The sequence below is a fragment of the Aaosphaeria arxii genome, assembly GCF_010015735.1.
Source record: "Aaosphaeria arxii CBS 175.79 unplaced genomic scaffold BU24scaffold_6, whole genome shotgun sequence".
In the NCBI taxonomy this organism is placed as follows: domain Eukaryota; kingdom Fungi; phylum Ascomycota; class Dothideomycetes; order Pleosporales; genus Aaosphaeria; species Aaosphaeria arxii.
In genome coordinates this window covers 1,571,896-1,593,126 of record NW_022983479.1, presented here as the reverse complement: position 1 = coordinate 1,593,126, position 21,231 = coordinate 1,571,896, and the positions used below count along the sequence as shown (strand labels likewise).

General features: G+C 49.8%; 7 protein-coding genes across 7 annotated transcripts; 5 read left to right on the top strand and 2 right to left on the bottom strand.

The window, feature by feature from the left end:
- Positions 1–1,167, top strand: BU24DRAFT_242076 (uncharacterized protein). Its single transcript, XM_033522290.1, has one exon. It carries the CDS (start codon positions 228–230, stop codon positions 954–956), a length of 729 nt encoding a protein of 242 aa, XP_033381980.1. The 5' UTR covers positions 1–227; the 3' UTR covers positions 957–1,167.
- A 1,751-nt stretch (positions 1,168–2,918) lies between these two features.
- Positions 2,919–4,919, top strand: BU24DRAFT_483445 (uncharacterized protein; the record flags this gene model as incomplete). Its single annotated transcript, XM_033533282.1, has 1 exon — positions 2,919–4,919. The coding sequence occupies one exon, from the start codon at positions 2,919–2,921 to the stop codon at positions 4,917–4,919; it is 2,001 nt and encodes a 666-aa protein (XP_033381979.1).
- A 4,966-nt stretch (positions 4,920–9,885) lies between these two features.
- BU24DRAFT_242038 (uncharacterized protein) lies at positions 9,886–12,982 on the top strand. The gene is made up of 5 exons (XM_033522289.1): positions 9,886–10,246; positions 10,310–10,336; positions 10,387–11,660; positions 11,709–12,688; positions 12,742–12,982. Exons 1-5 carry the CDS (start codon positions 10,185–10,187, stop codon positions 12,826–12,828), a joined length of 2,430 nt encoding a protein of 809 aa, XP_033381978.1. The 5' UTR covers positions 9,886–10,184; the 3' UTR covers positions 12,829–12,982.
- A 398-nt stretch (positions 12,983–13,380) lies between these two features.
- BU24DRAFT_424637 (uncharacterized protein) lies at positions 13,381–14,403 on the top strand. Its single transcript, XM_033528556.1, has one exon. The coding sequence runs from the start codon at positions 13,664–13,666 to the stop codon at positions 14,273–14,275; it is 612 nt and encodes a 203-aa protein (XP_033381977.1). The 5' UTR covers positions 13,381–13,663; the 3' UTR covers positions 14,276–14,403.
- A 206-nt stretch (positions 14,404–14,609) lies between these two features.
- BU24DRAFT_242029 (uncharacterized protein) lies at positions 14,610–14,994 on the bottom strand. The gene has a single exon (XM_033522288.1). It carries the CDS (start codon positions 14,868–14,870, stop codon positions 14,661–14,663), a length of 210 nt encoding a protein of 69 aa, XP_033381976.1. The 5' UTR covers positions 14,871–14,994; the 3' UTR covers positions 14,610–14,660.
- Positions 14,995–16,205: 1,211 nt separating this feature from the next.
- Positions 16,206–18,029, top strand: BU24DRAFT_464399 (cytochrome P450; the record flags this gene model as incomplete). Its single annotated transcript, XM_033532201.1, has 2 exons — positions 16,206–16,401; positions 16,456–18,029. The coding sequence occupies 2 exons, from the start codon at positions 16,206–16,208 to the stop codon at positions 18,027–18,029; spliced, it is 1,770 nt and encodes a 589-aa protein (XP_033381975.1).
- Positions 18,030–18,497: 468 nt separating this feature from the next.
- Positions 18,498–20,893, bottom strand: BU24DRAFT_349420 (Pkinase-domain-containing protein; the record flags this gene model as incomplete). Its single annotated transcript, XM_033523604.1, has 4 exons — positions 18,498–19,027; positions 19,083–20,354; positions 20,408–20,724; positions 20,802–20,893. 4 exons carry the CDS (start codon positions 20,891–20,893, stop codon positions 18,498–18,500), a joined length of 2,211 nt encoding a protein of 736 aa, XP_033381974.1.
- Positions 20,894–21,231: the final 338 nt, after the last annotated feature.

Below are 21,231 nucleotides of genomic sequence, written 5' to 3'. Positions count from 1 at the left end.
CCATGCGGAGTTTCTAGCTTGAAGCCTGAGCTCTGGATTCTTGGCACGCTAAAAATTCCATCCTCAACCTCAACCCATCATCAGCATTGAAGCCGGTGGACGCCAATTCGCACCAACCACGACTCAGGCGGATTCCTATACAACTCCGTACCTTCGAAAATATCGATTGGTAATTTTGGGAATATCTCCCTGGGCACCTGGACGTTGGCCACTGCCTTGTCGACATCATGATTCTCCGAAGACCCTTCCTCAACGACCTCTCCTCCGCAGTTGCATCTGCACCGAAACAATGCGTGCGCAATCTTCACCACCAGATTCCCATTCGACCGGTTCCTAAGCCTATACCTTTCATCCCGGACCAAAACACATTCCTTTCCGCGATCGGCCGCGGCCTCTCCGCACACAGCGCAAAGATTCCCTCGTGGGAAGCACTCTTTACACTTTCCTCCGCTCAACTCAAGGAAGTCGGCGTGGAACCAGCACGATCTCGAAAATACCTTCTGTACTGGCGCGAAAAGTTCCGAAACGGCGACTATGGCATTGGAGGAGATTGCAAACATGTGACTGATGGCGTAGCCGATCTCCTGCTTGTTGAAGCACCAGTCACACCATCCCCATACACAAAAGGAATGTCACCGCGCTCAGCTATGGCAACAGCAACACACGATCCAGGAACCAGGAAGGTTGTTGTCAACGTTCCTACGGGAGCGGAAAGTCCAAGCGAGTCGCTTGAGAATATCCAGGGTGTTCGTGGATTTGTAGTTAAGGGTGCACAGACGATCAAGGGCCCATATGTGGAGACAGTCAAGGGTAGTGGTGGCTTGAGGGCGAAAATAAGGATGCAGGAAGGTATTTGGGAGATCAAGAGGGGACATAAGGTCGATGGTGGCGAGAGGAGGAGGGCTGAGGTCAGGGCAAAGAGGAGGGCAGCAGAGAACAAGGAGGCCAACAGATAGACAATGGCCCTGATTGAAAGTGAAAAGACTGCATTCAGGTCTTCAGATAAGGCAAGGCATGAAGGATAGATATGTACCATACTCGTGTTTCAACCATACCAATGTAGCATATCGACAGTCAGCCTACACGCTGATGTTATTTCAACCATTTGTGCCAGCTCCTTAGGCCCCAATTGATACACTCATCCAGGTTCAGGTATGAAAACCCAGCACAGTCATTGCACATATGGATTGTGTGATTTCCCATTCAAGCAAATGGAGCCTGGCCCTATGCATCCACATGCTGTTCTCAAAACTACATCGTATCGGATTTAATGACTGCAGTTCTCTTTTGCTTTCAATTCGCTCATGTTAGGTCATCATAGTGTAGGCAAGTGACAATCCCTACTACTTGATTGTTCCCTGAAAGGTGTCAACAATTGTCAACGGCTGTCAACGAGACTGCCATATACTGAGCTGGCCAGATCACCGTATGCACAGTATGGCTCTAAGCCTTCTCTATAGACTGCATTTTCTTTTTCAGCATGCTGTATACACAGAACTTGAATCAATCTGTTAGTAAATCTGACAAGGAAAATTTTATGCTCTAAATGGCTAGAAGTTGGCAGATAAATAGATCTTCGGCGCTTGGCTAGACAAGAAGGTAGATGCAATTCATCTTGATACACATCTTGAGAAGTAGGTGTCATTTTGTACTATGTTATAAGTATAGATATAGAGAGAAAGTTCAATTTCTTCGGGGACTAGACGTTTACTCACAGTGCAGACGTTTATCGACTATGGCCTTCTCGATATGAAGGAGCCTAGGTGTAGCATCAGACTCTACACTGCTAATACGAATGGTCTGATTCTACTTTTGGCGAGTGCCCGTGGATCTGTTGTGCTAAGTGATGCGATCCCATTAAATCACTGCCCTTGTTGAATCATTCACACTTCTATCGTCTTTCATTTTGGTAGAATATCGTTACTATCGCTCGTTTAAATGCATGCTGAGGGTTTGAGGTAGAGATGAGATACCAAAGATTTGAGACATCATCGTGTCTATACATTTGACCCCTGAGGATTCAAAATCTAGTATAGACTCGAACCGTACTCCTGGTGTGTACATCCTTTTCAAAAGGTCCAACGACCGCATGCCATATCTTGGATCAAAGACTCCTACTTATTTATGCATATCCCGGGATGAAGACTGTACTTGCTTATCTACTTGGTCCAAGTCTATAGTCGCAGAATTTATACATCTACTTATGTGCGTAGGCTGTTATACTGTAGGTTCACTGCGGATGTAAAATAATTTGATATTACATATATAACTTACTTGTCTTTGCACTGCTCCACCAAGGCCTACTCAGTAAAAAAAACAAGAAGCTTGCCTCTGCAAACACGGTACTGGCTTATTGTTTCAGAGCCAGCATATGTTACAAAGGCTCTCGTTCCGTCGTGAATCTATGTTCATTTCAACCGCTTGGTGCCTGATGGACGCAAAGAGCGGCAGGCAACTTCGTTTTTTTTTTCGAGTTCATCAACCCATGTTTTGAGGATAAATATAGGCCGAACAAGAAAATATAGACCATGGCGAAGATTGACAAATTTGACGATCTTGTTTGTGTTTCAAACTGAACAATATGAGGAGCAATTAATGTTGTTGCACATAGAAGTAAAGGACAAAAGCCTACTCTCACTGCGCATGGACCTTACTTCACTTCGATTCACTCCCCATGTTGTGCATACACTTAAGGCCTGTTTGGCCACTACAAAAACTCCACCCAACTTTTACCTTTGATTGTACTACACCTTGTTCATCGCAGACTATCTCCCAGCTCATACAGCTGCAATGCACCCGCTGCTGACTTTGACTAGAACGGATCTTCATCGAATCTCGGAAGGTACGACACTGTATCTACTATATTTATATTTCAATACTTACCTTTCGCCAATTTCCACTTGTGGTTCCCCTCGACGATGTCTTCGATTTCCTCGCGCCAGTCGCTTGCTGCACGGTTGGCATTCCTTAGCAACACTGAACGGCCATTGTACCGTCTCCCAAACGAGATTGTTTATCAAATAGCTTCAGAAATGACTACTGGTATTCAGGATGCTGGAGAAATACGTCTTGGATATCTCGAAGAACTCGGAAACTATAGAACCTATGAAAGCCCTTTCCCCAATGATACCAGGCAACGCGACGACTTATGCAGCATGGCACTGTCTTGTCGTCGGCTCTCCAAACAAGCGCAACGGGTGCTTTTCAGAGACATCAAGTTGTGTACGAGGTGGAAGATATCTGCGTCTCACTCAGTTGGCAGCTACGACCATTACGCAAATCTTCTTCGCACCCTTAACGATCGCCCTGATCTAGCACAACAAGTCAGACATCTCTCAATTGATTTGTCACATCAACATAAAATAGCACAAGGTCAATTCGCTGCGACTGCTGAGGGTCGGAACATCATGTCGCTTGGACACGGAATCATCGCCGACCTTGGCTTTTCAAGACCACGGAAAGTCATCTGGACACGGGACCTCCTCGACGGTAGACCGGGCGCGATTTGCGGAGTCATTCTCGCACTACTGCCGCAGCTTTTGACGTTGGAACTTCGGCAAAAGGGCGCTGAATCGCCTGAAACTATTGGGCCCATGTTTGGACAGTATATGAGTGGACCTTCTCCAAATTTCAGATTGTTAGATGTCCACTACAACGACCGCATACTACGTCTCTACAACATGCGTCTCTCTGGCCTCGAAACCCTTCAAGGGTTTTCTAGGTTGCGGTGCCTTCGCCTCACAACTCGAGCACTCCTATTCGCTTATGGATTGCGCTTCCTTCCGCAGATCGAAAATCTCGAAATTCAAATAGACTTCATAGATCGGTTTTTATTTCCCTTTCCAGACCCATCGCTGGACTCGCTGCTGGATTTCCAGCATATCAAGACCGTTCATCTCGACGTTCGACTGGTTCCAATCAAGGCACGCTGCGCTGAGCTAAGGAGCTTCTTAAAATACTTCATACCATCACTTCCGTCCCTCACCGCAGTAACCTACATGGGAGACATATCGTGCAACCCTTTCGAGTGGAAGAATTTTGCTTCAAAGATGCTATATGTCCTGTTCTTTCATCTGATTAGGCACCTCCCACAATCAGTACATATACTCTCCCTTCCGTGTGGGTACTGGTGTTCACCACACCGCACTCTCAGACGCTTGGCTATACCGCTGAAACGGCTACAGCAGCTGCAACACTTGGTCGCACCTCATTGTGCGCTGATCAGTGATGCCAAATTAGAACCAATATTGTCAGAGGATGGGAACATGGATTTCCTTGTAGCCTTGGAGGAGTCAGGATCGGCAGGCCCAGGCACAAGTATGACAGCAGAGCAGGCTTCGAAACCCAGTGATATCCAGGCAGTCATGGGTTACTTCCGGGAATGGGCTCGGATAGAAGACATCGACAACTGGCCAGCTGCCCCACCGGATATCTCTAAACACTTAGAAGCGAGGCTGTTCGAGGCTGCCGCCTCTCCACTCGCGATCCTACCCTTTACGCTGCGGACCTTAGTCATACGAAGCGCAAATCACGAAACCTACCTCTGGATCCAAGAGCTTTTTGCCTATACCCATACGCACTTCAAGCACCTCGAGAGCGTTGAGCTTGTTTTCGACACGTACGACCCAGAGGCGGATATGCGTGGAGATTGGGTATGCTACACATATGTGAAAAACCTCCAACACGACTTCACCATCGGTACAGGTGTCAAGCTGGTGCTGACATATGGTGGCGACCCTAACGTTACTGAATCTGAAGACGAATATACCAGTAGCCAATACGCATCTTCAGCTTCGGACGAAATGGAGGTTTCTGAGCAAGAGGAGGAAGAAGACACTGACAGCCACAATGAGTCCGAGGGATCAGAATGGATAGAAAGCGAGGGTGGGTCAGATATTGAAGACGAGGAGCCCTATTGAGTACATTTGAAGTACCTCGGCGTGTTGTGTGGGCATTCATGGTGCTATAGTGTTCCGGACACAACATAGTCAACAGCCTGTAAATTCGAAGAAGCAATTGACAGATAGATGGTCACGGAGATAATTGTAATGATGGTGCGTGAACAAGGAGAATTGCAATGAAATAGTAAACTCCAATAAGAGATGAGATATGACTAAAAGGTGAAGACATTATAGAGATACTTCGAATTATCCCTTGTAACATCTACTGTCGTTAATTTCAAACTACAAACTTAACAGCTATGCATATTGTCTTGTATCAAATCACTGCAAAAAGATAGTACGAACTAATGCTGATATACCGAGAGCAAATGCAATTTGACTGATTGTAATTCTATCAACTCTGCCGCATGCTACATTCACCTCAGATTGCTCCTAAGGAGCAGAAAAAGAAAAAGTAAGGAAAAAAAAAGAACAGTACCAACCTGAAATCGAACCCAGGTAAAAAAAATGGCAAAAAAAATGTTTGCTCTCAAAGCTTTTGATAGCGTGTCATCCTTAGTGCAGGGGCCATGCTAATCTTCTCTGTATTTTTTCAGCTGACCGAGTGTTCCGTAGAACAAAAGCTTTCAAAACTATACTAATTATATAAGGGATAAAAAGAGGGAAAGTAAATGAGGCTGGGTGTACTGGTGATTGAAATTTGCGTTGTCGCGTGGCGGGACGCGTACCAGGGTAAGTCCACAACTTTACCCAGTGCTTCACGTGAAAATCAAAACAATACTCCAACACGAATAACATGACGCAACCAGTGCGTACACTCTTCAACGTATCTAGTACGACCCTCTGGAACTGACAATGAGTTGCACTTGACGGTAAGACATGATCGGTCAGTGTCACTGGGGTGGGCTCTCCAAATACTGATACACCTTCTACAGCGACCCCAACTGTCTTTGAAGCTGAAGAGCGGCATGAAGATATGCTACGAAGAAACTGGTGTCCTCTCCAGGTAGTATAAGCCATGTCACCATAAGCTCGCAGGGGGTCCTCTTCAGCGAACACTGCGCAGAAGAAGAGGCTATCGACAAACTGCCACTCAAACCTTACATCAGGATCCTTAACTTTGTAAGTCCGGCATCATGTACATAACGCAAATGTGGCGGCGATGTTAGGTGACGACAGAGAGACCCGAACAGCATCAAGCTGGCGAGCACTGAGACAAGTACTGCTCTCGATCGGGCCATGATTGTGCCAACAAACCCTGCCCGTAAGGCTATCGAACATTCCTATATCACTGTGATCAATTTACAATGCTGGGAGGATTTTGAACAGCAACAGCAGTACTTGGGCTCAACGAATACATGGATCCAGCCCTTCAAGTATGATTTGAAGCTCCACAAGTATCACACCTGAGCTAGCAACATCGGGTCTACTTTTGCTGTCAGTAGCTGAGTTCTCTATTCAGATATCGTTGATCTTGCTGACACGTACTTGAAAATCGTAGTGCACTGCTCCAGGTCCATCCCATCAGCCGCCTATAGCACCCGTTCCTATTATTCACTGTGCCGAGCCGGACGATTCTCTCAAAAGTCTTGATCGAGCCGTAATGTTCGACTGTCGAGTAAGACCAGAGTCGCCCTTAGAAGAAGAAGAACTGCCCTCGAGTATCAAGGGCCGAGAAATGGGGTCTTCGAGGTTTGCAGATAAGACCGAATACACCAAGAAACTGGAACATCATCTACTTGTCTAGCTAATCCTGGCAGTATGACTTGATGATATCGAAGCCGTGAAAATTTGCTAGGTACACTGGGGTACCACAAAGGCATATACTGGTATGTCAGGAAGCATTGTACGTTCTGACATGACCGCGAACCACAATACGTACTACAGTACTTGAAGTATCGAGGAAGATCCTCGGGAGATCATGAAAAGTAGAATGAGATTTACAGAATGCTCCATGAGAGTAAATCGAAGACAACAGAAATGCCAACAAAACCAAAGCATGCAATGATCATGTCTCTACTTACTTTGTTCGGTTCTCCCAAACCTCGCATCTCGGCACAACTGCCATGAACTTGTTTTTCCAAGACCAGTACATCATCACGGACCTCATTTTTCAACAAAACACTTGAGCCAAGTTGAAGCCAAGATGCAAGAGAGAAAACAACGCAACCAACACTTCCACGTCGTCAAATATCTGACTAACATCTACACCAGCCACGCAATTTGCGCCACGCAATGGTCTTTTTCACGCGCCACATCAGGCCATATCCCATTTCTAGTGTGGTTCTAAACAAAGAGACCCGAGCAAAGACGATGAAAACGCACCGTTCAACCTACCAACTGCAACCCCCTTACCATTACCTACGTAACGTCAACCACGGATGAGAATAAGGAGAAAAGCGGAGTACCTCGGTGTATGTGAAACCGAAAGGAACAAGACACACAAGCAGGGAACTGTGGCTCGTTCGGTTGCTTTTCCATGGATTGAAAGCTTGGTTTTCCAGCCAGCAGCGGAGGAAGACGAGGTGTGGTTGATGTTGTGGCTAGTGCAAGTAGACCTATTCAGTGCTAGACTAGCGTTCACCGTTGAAGGAGGCTCTTGCGGTAGCGTGGGTGTGGGGGATGGGCCAGACGAAGGAATGAAATGGGGAAGTCTGTGTATAGATAGATTGAGGCTAGACTAGATGGGTCATGTACATCCAATCCACGCCCGCTAGAAGCTTGCACGCAACAATGGAAAAAATAGGTTTGGCTTCGAGAATAGTTCGAGAAGGATGTTGGAAATAGACGGTGTAGGTGTAAATGCAGGATTGATGTAACAACGAAACGTCATGGCATGGGAACTAAGGAGAGAAGGTTGGTAATGCATGTATGTTTGTCATTGTGTATGTGTGAGTAATTCTACATGCCCAGCGCGTTTGCGATTTCGGAGTGTAACACAGTCAATTTCTCATATGCATCATGTATGTATGACTTGACAGCAAAAAGAAAAAAAGATGAGTAGTACTCCGTAGTGGTGATATCAAAGTCGACCATGTCAAGAAATGAGTAGTCACAAGGAACAAAAAAAGAGATATTATTAGGTAGGTGGGATTACTGGGTAGGCTTACACATGTAATGTTGAAGGCTACGAGTAGGAGTACATACCTCGGAGAGAGAGCAGCTGGCAGCAAGAAGCAATGAGAAGCAGAAAAAGACTTTCAGATGAGGTATGCCAAGCAGGCCGAAAAGGGTAATGGAGTCCCTTTGATCCATGGCTGAGGTGAACAATGGGTAAGCCACTTGGATGGCTGCGGGACTACAGTAGGGCTGTTGCATTTTCCCGCTCCCTCGCGTTTAGCACATGGGACGGATGGTCCTGTGGCCCCATCATTGGATTTAGCCACGAAATTGGCTTTTGGCATCATTGAAGCTGATGAATGCGACAAGACTGGGACCTCAGTTGAAGGAGATAGTGGGGCTGCTACACAGTGTGGATAGAAGCATATTGACCGGAAATGGGGCGTGGCAGACATGGGATGATCGTATTTGCGCGCCCTGCGCATGTTGAGAAGATCGTAATGGGGGAATCCGGTGATCTGGCTGTGCATTACCAATATGATGATATTCAGGCACCATGGCCCGCGACTGGCTCGCATCACATGGCATCAAAGAAAATTCAAGGCATGGATAGACCCCATCACGTCGGGAGGATTGCCTGGAAGAGAATTCCATCAGGGATCTCCGTCAGGGACGCGGTGAGAGATGCAGCGAGTAGATGCTAGAGGTGCGCCTTTCCCATAGAGCTGGAGATTATTTTTGTCGTTCTGGATTCAGCTCTTACCATGACTGATGACCTGTGGCTGGGGTTTCATGCGGCTCAAGCCGTAGAGGTGTAACCTGTCCCACGGGCGCACGCGGGAGACAGGGAGACAAGGAAATGTAAAGAGGAAGTTAGTCGAGGGATAATAGTTGTCTACAGCTGGCGGCCAAAGATGCTGGAACGTCGTATCGGAATGACAATTGCATAGGAAGGGCGTGATCACAGGCGAATCGCGTGTGCAGTGCATGTCAAGGCGAAGCGATTGACCGAGTCCCCATCCACGACTACGATGGCTTTTCGACACTTAGCCATGGCCAATCATGAGATGAGTAGAGTGGCAGTGGTACTGTGTGGACGCGACGTAGTGGCTTGCATGGAAGCCAGCAAAGAGTCTATGCAAAAGGCCCGAGTGAGGATCGAATCTTCCACTGGCCGTTAGTCTTGCAGAATGGGACGAAGATGAGAACATAACTACTGGTGACTCTAGCAGCGCAAATGTTGATACGATGGTTATTGGGTGAATGAAGAATTCTCTTCCCGTGATGATGTCGAGGAAAGATGGGGAAGGGAAGCCAGGCCCACTCTAGATTCTGTAACCCTACCCTTTGGGAGTCTAGGTAAGATGATTACCGGATGAAGCCATGAGATGCGATTGGTCAGTGAATTGGCCTAGGTGAACGAAGATAGCACTTCCGATTTCCACCCTATCAAAGGCAATCACCAGGTCAAAGTAACTTCCCCTCACCTACAATCCTTTTTTTCTCTCTCTAACTATGCGTACCATTATTTCAACCTCGTTACATCATTCTCCCGGTGTCTAATTGTCACTCAGTTGCTGGAAATCTCTATTGTTCAGAATGCAACAGAAATAGGACAAGCCTGAGGTCAGAGCTGGTACCACAGCCTTTGATGGCGTCGACCACCACCGCCGCCCGCAACGATCGCAAGGCCACCGCCTTTCGCGAACCAGTCATTCCAGTTATTATTCATAGAACTACTGCTTGAGTACTCTACTGGCCTGTCCCTTCATTGTCTAGTGACTCTAGTCGTGAACCAGAGCATGCGCCAAGCCGTTGCATGCCGCTAATTCACCTGCATCCCACATCCCACATCCACCCATGCATGCATGCAATGCCACCACCTCCACCAGCTGTTCGCTCACTTAACACTCTAACACCTGAGCACTGAACATCATTCTTGGACTGGACACTACAGAGCACTGAACTCTGGAAACTACCTACAAGTCTGGGTAGACCGTCACTACACTAGACGAGCAAGCGATCCAAAGATTGACCCCCGCTCGTCATTGCACTACACTATCTCTCTGACTACTACTTTCAGCCTACTCATCAGCTCTATATACAAGAAAGAATACACATATAAGCCTCTGCTGCCGATCATTCCTCAATTATCTACATACTCTGGGCATTCATTGAATACCTTTTATCAAACTCTTATTCTCTATCGTTACTCAAGACACGATGCCTAGACCAAAGCGACCTGGAGCCGGTGAACCCAAGAGACGTTCTCGTACTGGCTGCTGGTAAGAGACCACTCCTTCAATGATGCTCATAACCTATGGAACTTTCTCTGATATCAGTTACAGGCCTTGTAAGGCACGGAAAGTCAAGTGGTAGGTTACGTCCGATATATTGTTTGATCGTATAGCTAATCTCCATATAGTGGAGAAGAGAGGCCGGGTTGTGCCAATTGCGAACGGACAGGAGAAACATGTGACTATAGTATTCGACTCAATTGGGGCGGTCGAACCCGAAGGAATACAGACACTCCTACATCGATAGCATCGAGTACAGGCAGCAGTCCGTATGAGTCGACATTGACATTCGAAGAGAATGTAGCACCATTGTTTCCTCCAGGTCCTCCAGCCTTGAGGAACGACTTGGTTCATCACGCTCGATCACACTCGGCTCCTTCTAATCCAACATCCGATCCCTCTCAGGTTGGACCAAACCAACCCGTTGCAAGCCAAGCAGTACCACATTCAATGGCTGCGGCGTCGTACGGCGAATTTCAAACCTCTTTACCTGCCGTCTCTGCTCACCCTTTTCAAACCATTCCTGCCACTTTCGACTATCCTTCACCACCTGTATCGAATTTCGAAGCTTACAGCTACACCACAAATACGGCATTTCCATCCATACCTGCCGAAGTACCAATCTTCCACGCCAACATGCCTCCGCCAAATCGCACTCATTTTGACTACGATAATGGCAGCCAAGGTCACATCAGTGACTTTGCGCAGTCAATCAGCGGCCAAAGCAACACAAGTCAGGCCGGCGAATCCCCTGCGTACACCTCAGCCGAAGACTACTATTCGAATAGATCGGCGTCCGAGGTGTTCTCTCCCAATGCAGGTCCGCCAACACCATATAGCCCTTATATGCCAATGCCATTGACGCCAAACTCTTCAGTTGGTTCCGAAGACGCCTATCATCGTGCTGCATCAAAACAAAATCATGGCCAATTTCAACCTCCACCTCCTGAACTTCGACGCATGTCCGTCTTGTCATTACTTGCGGGACCGCCTGGCGACAGCCCCATCGCCTACAGTCCCTCGGCACATTACAATAACCGCGATGTTGGGACTATCACCTATGGATATGATCTTGGCCTACCAGATCTCGACACGCCAAACAACAAAGATTACAATGCAATTCAAATATTTACACCACCAAGTCACGCTATGGAACTCGACGATGATACTAACATGGACGGTGAGGATGATCAGCAAGGCAAGGAAATGGCTTTCGAAGAGGGTGCCTACTATGCAAAGCCTGTCCCGATCAAGCTTTCGAAGTCCCTTCAGCCACTTTCTCCGATACTACTCGACAACCCAATCAACTTGATGTACTTTCACCACTTCATCAACCACACTGCCAGGATCCTAGTTCCTCATGACTGCGGGCAAAACCCGTTCCGTCTGATTCTTCCCAAGAGTAAGTTTTCTTTGCCAGCTTCTGATGACAGGATATTGACCACTACAGTGGCTATGGAGGACACCAAGATCATGAGCCTTCTGCTCGCATACAGTGCCTCGCATCGAGCTCGTCTGCTCAAGCACCCCGAACCAGTCAACCGCATTGCCGAGTGGGTCAAGGACGTATTTCCGCAACTGCGTGCTGCACTGGTCAACAACCACGAAGTCCCCAATGCCACATTAGCACCCGCAATTATGATGGCTTCATTACAAATCATTTCTCCTGATGCCTTTGGTGTCTCGATTGCATGGCAAGACCATCTTGCCATTGCACGACAGATGATCGTCTCCCGTGGAGGCCCTGGAAGCATCAGCCGCGATGACCAGGTTGGCTACTTCTTGTCTCGATGGTTTGCTTACCTCGAAGTCGTCGGGTCACTCAGTGGCAATAAGAATGGCCAAGCTTTGGGTTCCATCTACTGGACTTGCACAGAGGCGTTGGCGGATGAAGAGAATCAGATAGATTGTCTCATGGGCTTCACAGCGCGCTGCGTCCGTATTCTCGCCCGAATTGCAGAGCTTGCCAAACAATGCGAGCCTGCTCGCTTCGACCAGAATGGTAATGTCCGTCCAGACTGGCGCCCTGAGCCAGAGGTCGTTCAAGAAGCCATCTCCATCCGCCGTGCCCTCGAAGATGGGCTCAGCAATCACGCCGTCTACAAAGGATGCAGTCATCGATCTTCTTCAAGTGAAGAGAACGAGGGAACATCGGATGCTTCAGAAATCAACGCCACCAATGAGATGTTCCACTGGGCGGGATTGATCCACCTATACCGTCGCGTGCTCGGCAAATCAGCAGAAGATGCTGAAGTGCAGCACGCAGTCCGAGCAATTATTGGTCTCCTCCATAAGGTGAGGAGGGGAAGCACGGCAGAAGCATGTCTTCTTTTCCCCATGGTCGCTGCCGGGTGTGATGCAAATGACGAGGTCCAACGCGAGAAGATCATGGAGCGATTGAGGTGTGTCGAGGGCTTCGGCATGACGCAGGTTAGTTTAAATTTCCCTTGTATGAACAGACAGGTCAACTAACGATCGAGCAGTTTCACGGAGCCCGTTCTATTCTTGAGAAAGTTTGGGAAACAGGACGGCCTTGGGAATCTCTAGTCTCTGGAGAGTTCTTTGGCTGATCACCTACCCCATCTTCTCTTTCTTTCATCTTCTGATATTTTTCTGTAAATATTCTACAATCTCCGATCTGAAAATATCTAGATTACATACGGTGTATGCATTGGGACAAAAGGGACACACAATCACAGCGACGGCGTTTCAGAGGCATTTTTGGTCATGTATTATGATGCATTTCTCTACAATCAGCGCTATCGATCAAATTGATCAAGCTGGCGTTTTTAGATACCCCTCGAATAAGGGAGGCAATACGATCGAAGGGAAAAAGTATGTACATACAACGACTACCATTTCGGTGTAGATATGAATCTACTCTAAAGTCAATATTTTGCTATTCCAACCTTCTATAATGCACTGTTGAAAGGCTGTGACCGTGGTTCTCGAATACCATGACAGGTGAAATTTGTATCCCAAGATAGATGATATACTCCATTTTCGCTATCTTGTCTCACGGGACAATAAATATGATGAGTGAAACCTCGGCCAGTGAATCATGACTAAGCAAGTGGGAACTGGTGATAGCGCACGGTTGCGAATGACGTTCATTGCGGAGACGACAACATCTTTTCTTGAAGCATATGGAATCGTACTCTAAACCTTCAGACTTTCGCTTCCAGACCAATTGTTTCTTCACTGCTAGTAGGATCAATTTCATACAGTAACTGCAGCAACTTCTCAACTATCAATACTTTTGCGGTTCTCTTTCTCCGCATTTACGTGCCAAGCCTTGCCGAAATTCGATAGGACCTAAAAACTCAGGAAGTTGTTGAACCTACACTCGCACACGACACCCACATCCCCACTCCAAAAAGCCCGAACCACACGCCTACTGCAACAATGCTCTCCTCGAGCGGCCTCCTCCCTGCGAGGACATTTGCCGTGGCCTTCAAACCAGCCATTATCGCTCCCTGCACGGCATCATTCACGAGTTGCGCGCGTCCCGCATCGTTTAAGCAGCAACAGATTGCCCAGCACCCCGCAATCAGCTCGTCCATTCGCAGATCACCTACGACTTTGTCGATACGACAGGCTTCCACTACCGCTCCAGCATCCTCAACCACCTCCCAGCCATCCTCCACCTCCGGAACACTTACATGGAACCGCTTCCTCGAGCTCCGTCGCACACGCCGGAAGATCAGCGTTGTAGCATCGAGCGTCTCCGCCCTTGCAACGACATATTTTGGACTGCAGCAATTCATCCAGGGCGGCTATGATAGCATCCTCTCAGCACAGCTCGGAATCGATCCTATCTTGACTGCTGGATTCACATCCATTGGACTGCTCGCGGTCGGATGGCTGATTGGGCCATTCTTTGGGGGAGCGGTATTCAACATGCGATATGCGAGTCTCCGGGGGGATATTGTGAACGTAAGTCTTGACGACTCCAGTCGTAGAGCATCGTTCCATCACGACCCTGGCCCAACGAGCACGAACAGATACTTACCATAACCACAGAAAGAACGCGAATTCTACAACCGTATCAAGCGCCACCGAGTTGACCCTACCTCTTCCTCCATGGCCAACCCCGTACCCGATTACTACGGCGAGAAGATTGGCAGCGTGGCCGGATACAGGAGGTGGTTGAAGGACCAGCGCGCTTTCAATCTCAAGCGGGGGTCCTATCAGGGAAACAAGTAGATTCAACCAAGGTAATTTGTGATTCTACATATGCGTCCATTTTCTTTTCCAATTAAACGTTTGGTCTGCATCGCGATTTTGGAAGGTGTTTTCTTACTATTATAGTCACGTTGCTTGCTAGCAATCAATCTTTCTTACAGAGCCTACAAGCTCCCCGAGATTACTCTGCACAGTCTAGTTGATCAAAGCACCAGGCCTAAAAGTGCGAAAGAATGAGGAAAAAAAAACCAAAAACTGTACGAGACGGAACGCATATATTGTTCATCGATTTCCTTCCCACCTGTCCCTTGCTCAAGGCTGTTCTCCACAACATGAATATCATGGGCGATGCTTTCTTTCCTACCACCATCAAAACGGCACCGGCGAATCCCCCTCCTCTCTTATAGTCACTCGAGTGTAATCTCATCTCTCCTTGTATTCAAAGTGCAGTGTAGTACGTAGGGCAAGCCTTCTCTCTTCTCGTTCTGCGACACGCTAACCTGACGGCTTGCTGCTTGTGTAACATCATAGTGTATATCTCAGTGTATATGTTTTGGAGAATTCGGAATTCAAATAGTCAACAGATATTATGATTCCTTGTTCATATCATGTTCCGGAGTGCAATGTGCATGTGTTGCAGACCCTCTACCCCTCAATGGACGGGTGACAGGTTTCTAATAATACTGTTCTACTAGCTGGAAAGTGGAAAGTGGAAACTGAGCTGCATAGAGTCTTCCTCTCGCATCGAAGAGACCTAGAACGGGACGGGGATGTCGTCGCATCTGGGTGGCACCGCAGGATGTTCGCTTAGCGATTGACTCGCCTACACTGGACTGGGATACAAGTACTTGCATGTGCGGATACATATGTAAAGAACAAGACGAATCCACCCGCCGCGCCTTTACGAATGGGGCAATGCGCAAGAGAATGATCTACGGCGAACACGATCCCGGCCCAACCACATTGAACTTTCACGTAGACGCCAATGCGGGAGCGTCTCTATGAGAAACGAACTTGCCACGGAGGTGCATCCACGCGAGGTCAAGAGATGCAAGTGAAGAGGATGGATGGGTGGCACAGGCCAATCCAATACCAATCAATCAACCATACATCAACGAATACCCGAAACGGTGACTATCACTGATCACCTTTTGCGGGCACTTTTCCCTTTGCTGTAGTTCGTATATTCCCCACCACACACTACACAAACTACTTGCCTGATCAAGTCTTCGGTTACTCGTCGTTCCGATACGCCACTGCCGCCCGCGTCTCTTCCTCTCACTCGCTATTTCTCGTATACTCAACGTCATACCAATCGACAGTCTTCCGTTCGTTACCATTCCACTTTCTTCCTTTCTTCCTTTCTCCCTTTCTTTGCCGCACAATTTTGACTCCACGAACTCTACCGGAGCAATTGGACTTCAACTAATCGTTTAATGCACGAGTAACCTGTGTACGTCCTAATTGGTTGGAACTTTGTAGACGTTTCATCCAACTTCGTGCCCCCCTCTGCAACCCGTTAAACGTCAATTCTGCTTGTGGATGTTTGTTTAATGAGGGAAATACTTCAAGGGCTGGGTACCCTATACGTTGGTTATATGATACAACGACAATTTGCCTGCTCTTCGAATAAGCTGTCACTGGAAACGCACCAACCACCCAACTTCGACTAAGACTCTTATCCACTGCAACTGGAGTTGACTTTAACTTTGACTTCAACCTCAGACATAGGATTTATAACGCATAGGATAGGACAGCAGCAATGGGGTCAACAACCGCGTACACGGCGTTGACGCTACTTCCACTCATCGTATGGTCCCTCTATGCCCTCCTTCGACAGTGGCGCTTTGGCAAGTACGCACATATCCCCAAGCAAAAGAAGCCGTCATTGCTCCTTGGAAATTTGAAAGACATTGCGATGGGATTCACGAGGATAGGCGACCCCAGGCGTCACTTCGGTGCGTATATCCACTCTTCTTCGTCTGACTGATTGACTGACCCATGGGTTGCAGACTACATCGCAGAGAATGAGCTCAAAGAGGTCGGAAACCCACCTCTCCTGTATCTTGACCTGCGACCATTCAGCTACGTCTTGATAGTGGTAAGGAGTTACGACATCGCCGAGCAGATCAGCCGCGTCTCCAAACTGCACCCGCAGAGCGTGACCAAGTCTCCTACACTGATGACATCGTACCGCGCGCTCATCGGCAAGAAGTCCCTCCTCACCGAAGAAGGAGACTCCTGGAAAGCGCTTCGCAAACGATTCAACCTGGGATTCGCGCCCCAGCACTTGCTCACCCTGATGCCCCAGATTCTCTCCAAAACCAAGATCTTCATGGCGAAGCTCGACGCGCTGGCAGCCACGGGCGAGGAGTTCGAAATGGACCCCCTGTGCACGAACCTGACGTTCGACATCATCGGCGAAGTGGCCATGAATCTGGATCTCCACGCGCAGAGTGACAACGAAGCCGAGAAGCACGACATCGTCCGGCACTTCCACACGCTGATGGGAACCTTCCTCGACACGGGGCGCATCTGGCTCTGGGCCAACATCCCCGTCCGGATCCGCCGCCTCCTCTCCTCCTGGGCTGCCGACGCCGCCATCAAGCGCGAGATAAAGCGACAATTCGCCATCATCAAAGCCTCCCAGGAACAACCATCCTCCTCCTCCTCCTCGACCAAACCGCGCGACCGCTCCGTCGTCGCCCTCGCCCTCTCCTCCATCCCAGAGCTAACCCCCCAAATCCTGCAATCCACCGCCGACCAAGTGAAAACGTTCCTCTTCGCCGGGCACGACACCACCTCCATCCTCCTCCAACGCCTCTTCTACGCGCTCTCCATCCACCCGTCCGCCCTCCACACCCTCCGCACCGAACACGCCACCCTCTTCGGCACGCACTCCACAACCCCAGCAATCATGCACGCCTTCGCCACCCACCCAGACTCAACAATAAAGTCCCTCCCCTACACCTCCGCCTGCATAAAAGAAACCCTACGCCTCTGGCCACCCGCGGGAACAGCCCGCCGCGCAGCACCCGGCTCAGGCATGAAACTGCACGTCCGCGAGACAGGCGAGGACGTCTGCGTCGACGGCTGCGTGCTGTATCTATGCCACTACCTCATCCATCGCGATAAGGCCGTCTACGGGCCCGACGCAGAGGAATTTCGACCGGAGCGATGGCTCGGGGATGTGGATACGAGTTCTACTGCCCCTAACAGGAATGACGCAGCAGCAGCAGCAGCAGCAGGAGGAGGAGGAGGAGGAGGAGGAGGAGGAGGGACAAAGGTGCCGACGGGTGCGTGGCGCGCGTTCGAGCGCGGTCCGAGGAATTGTATTGGCCAGGAACTCGCCAACATTGAAGCTCGCATCATTCTCGCGTGCGTGATGAGGCGGTACGATTTTGAGAAAGTGGGTGCGGGCAAGGTGGTGAGGGGTAGCGACGGAGAACCCGTGTTCGATGAAGAGGGGGAGAGAGATGGAGTAAGGAGGTACAAGGTCGAGAGCGAGCTGTTCAACTGCATGAAGGTGACGGCGAAGCCGTTCGATGGGTGTCGGATGAGGGTTAGGAGGACGGGGGTGTCATAGGTGTACGCCTTCTCATCACCGACCTCTCTTCGTCAAACTGTATCTCCCATATTCAATGTAAATGTAAAGGGCAAATGCAAATGTCAAACATCAAATGTCATACATTGCAAGCGTTGTGATATGAAGTGAAGTGACCCTGATATTTGACACCGATATCAAAAACACCCCTTTGTCCTCCGTCTCCGTGTCCAGTATTATGCCAAATGCACCATGCGCCATGACTTGATATAAAACCCTCCCCCCACCCAAAAAAGCAACCAGGTATAAAAAAAGAAACGAACAATAAGAAAACAAGAAACGATGGCAAAAAGCCGGGAATCGCACCTAAAAAAGTACGTTTGCTGGTGGTGTATATCTACCCCTTTTTCGCCTTTCCCTTTCCATTTCGCGGAGGTAGTATACAGAGAGAGCAACTCCGTGCCTACACCAACACTCCTACTACAACTCTCCCCATTCACTCCCCACCCACTACTGTTCCTCCTCCTCATCACTAGGCTCAACCCTCACCAGCACCTCCTCAAGGAACCCCTCGAGAAACGGATTCACGCCGCCGCCCATGCCCACGTCGGTGCGGGCATCCCACTCGTCGAGCTCGCGGAACGTGGCGATGAGGTCAGCGACGCGCTGCTTGATCTCCTCGTGGCACTCGTCGCGGCGGCGGCGGCGGGCCAGGTACGCCTCGGGCTCGTGCAGCGACTCGGCCGCGTCGGCGCGGTTTTTGTACTGTAGTTGGCTGCGGCGGCGAGCGAGCGCGGCTTGCAGGGCGGGGACCACGACGCCGGATATCGCGGTGATTTCGCCCTGGGCTCCTGAGGGTGAAGTTGGCTGGCCGTGGGATGCGCGCAAGGAGGCGCGGCCACCACCGGAGAGGAGGGAGGCGCCTGATGCGACGCCTGATGAGCGGGGGGTTTGGGTTGCTCGTTTCAGGGCGCTGTCGGCGAGGAAGGGACCGCCGAAGGGGTCGTTTTGGAGGGAGGGCGGCTTTGGTTGGTTGTTGACTGGATTGGTGTCAATTGATATGTCTTTCAAGTCAAGTATAGTTTAGTTACTCACGAGAAAGGTTCTGAAAATCGACCTCCAGGGGGGAGACAAGCTTAGGCATCACGGGCGGCCTCTCATTGTGATCCGAAGCGAGTAGTTGCTTCACGGCTTGTGGGGTTTTAGTATTTCCATTCGTAACGGGTGCTGTACTTCGATTCTCTTGCTTGATCGCCGTTCCGTTGCCCTGATCGAACCAGTTGCTCTGCGGTGCAGGTTCTGGCAGGACGGAGCCCCGCGTAGGGGTGGGATTCCGCGGCTGCTGCTGTGGGCTCTTCACGTCGATTTCATCCATGTCTTCTGCTATCGATCTCTGGATGTAGTCGTCGTAATCGCGAGCAAGCGGTGTCTGGCGTCGTGGTTGTTGCGGTGTCGTTGGCTTTGTCGGTGTCACTAGACCGCGACTGGGTGGATGTGGAGAGAAGAGGCCTGGGACCGGTGATTTCCTAGGAGGATCCAGTCCTGGTGGAGGAAAATTGAAGGGCGTCGAGGTGGCTTTGCTCTTATCTGGTGAGGGTGGGAGAGGAATCCTAGCCGCCGCCGTCGGAGATGCTGGAGGCTGCAGCCGTGGTAGCATCTTCGTGGGAGAAGGCGGCGGACTGGCAAGTCTCACGGTGTCATCTGCTTGCATGTCAACATTCTCGTCCCCAGACGCCCGCACCGGCTTCCTGGCCGGAGACACGTTACGGGAGTTTGCATCATTGAGCGGTCTCAGCGCGGCTGCCTTTCCACCGTTGTTCACCGGCCGCACGGTGCCAAAGTCCCACAGATCCTCATTCACCGGCGCCCTCTTCTTCTGAGGCGTCACCTCGTCGTCAGAGTCCTCCTGCCGTGGGTTGCGAAGCTGCCAGTCCTGATACCTGGTGATCAACTCCTGTAACCGGGCCGGCTTCCCTGCTTTGCGAATGAAACTGTGCTGGAGCAATTGCTTCGCGTTCGGCCGGTCCTTGGGATCTTTCCGTAAACACAGATCGATGAACTCTTTGAAACTCGACGAGAAGTTGCCGTGCAGCGCGGGCGAGGGATTCTTCGGGATAAGGAACAGCACTTTCATGGGATGGATGTCGGCGTACGGTGGCTCTCCGTTGGCAAGCTCGAGCGCAGTGATGCCGAGCGACCATATATCCGCCTTGCCGTCGTACCCAGACTGTCGAATGACCTCCGGGGCCATCCAAAACGGCGTACCGACGAACGTATTTTTCTTCGTCATCGTCGCAGAGAGTTGGCCCGAGACGCCAAAATCCGCGAGTTTGATCTGGCCATTCGCGCCGACGAGGACGTTCGCAGCTATACTCCCAATTAGTTTGTACCCTTCACAATTCGCATCATGCTGAACTCACCCTTGATATCCCTGTGCAACTTCCCATCCTCGTGAAGATACGACAACCCCATGAGCAACTCCTTAATAATCACCGCAATCTCCGCCTCATTAATCGTGCCCGGCTTCATGAGATCTGCACAGCTGCCCCCCGAGCAAAACTCCATCACAATCCACAGGTCCGAGCCGTGCAGATACGAGCCATGGTACTTCGTAACGTACGGCGAGTTCATGCCCGACAGAATCGATATCTCCGACACGATGTCGTCGACCTCGTCCTCCGCATTCTCCACATCGATAACCTTAATCGCGACGAGCTGGCCGGTGCGGCGATCGATACTATCCTCTCGTCAACACCCACACACAAGTCGTTCCCTCCCCCTCGCAGAAGGGATGAGGTGGTGTGGAATACGTACCCTTTATACACCTTTCCGAAACTGCCTCCGCCTATGCATTGCTGCTTCGTGTACAGCGTCGACGGATCCACCGATTCGTTCCGTAATGACATGGTTCCCTGTCTCTCTCTCTCTCTCGCTCCCTCTCTTCCTATGTGTGATCTTCCGTTTGTTTACCACCGACTCTGAATTCCCTTCTCGAATCCAATCGCCGTGTGTATCCGCTTGGTTTCGTGTTGGGTTGTTCTCGATTACGTCGTGTATGTGCCGTTACGTTATGTTATCGTCCCGTCCCGTTTTCTCTTCGAATTCTGCGGTGGGGAGGAGAGTTGTAGAAGGGTGAGGTAGGTAGGTAGGTAGGTAGGTAGGTAGCGACTGCCAATTATGCACCTCTCTTCAAGAGAGAATGCTCAGAGTAGCAGTGGATATGTTGCTTTTGGTTTCCTTTTCC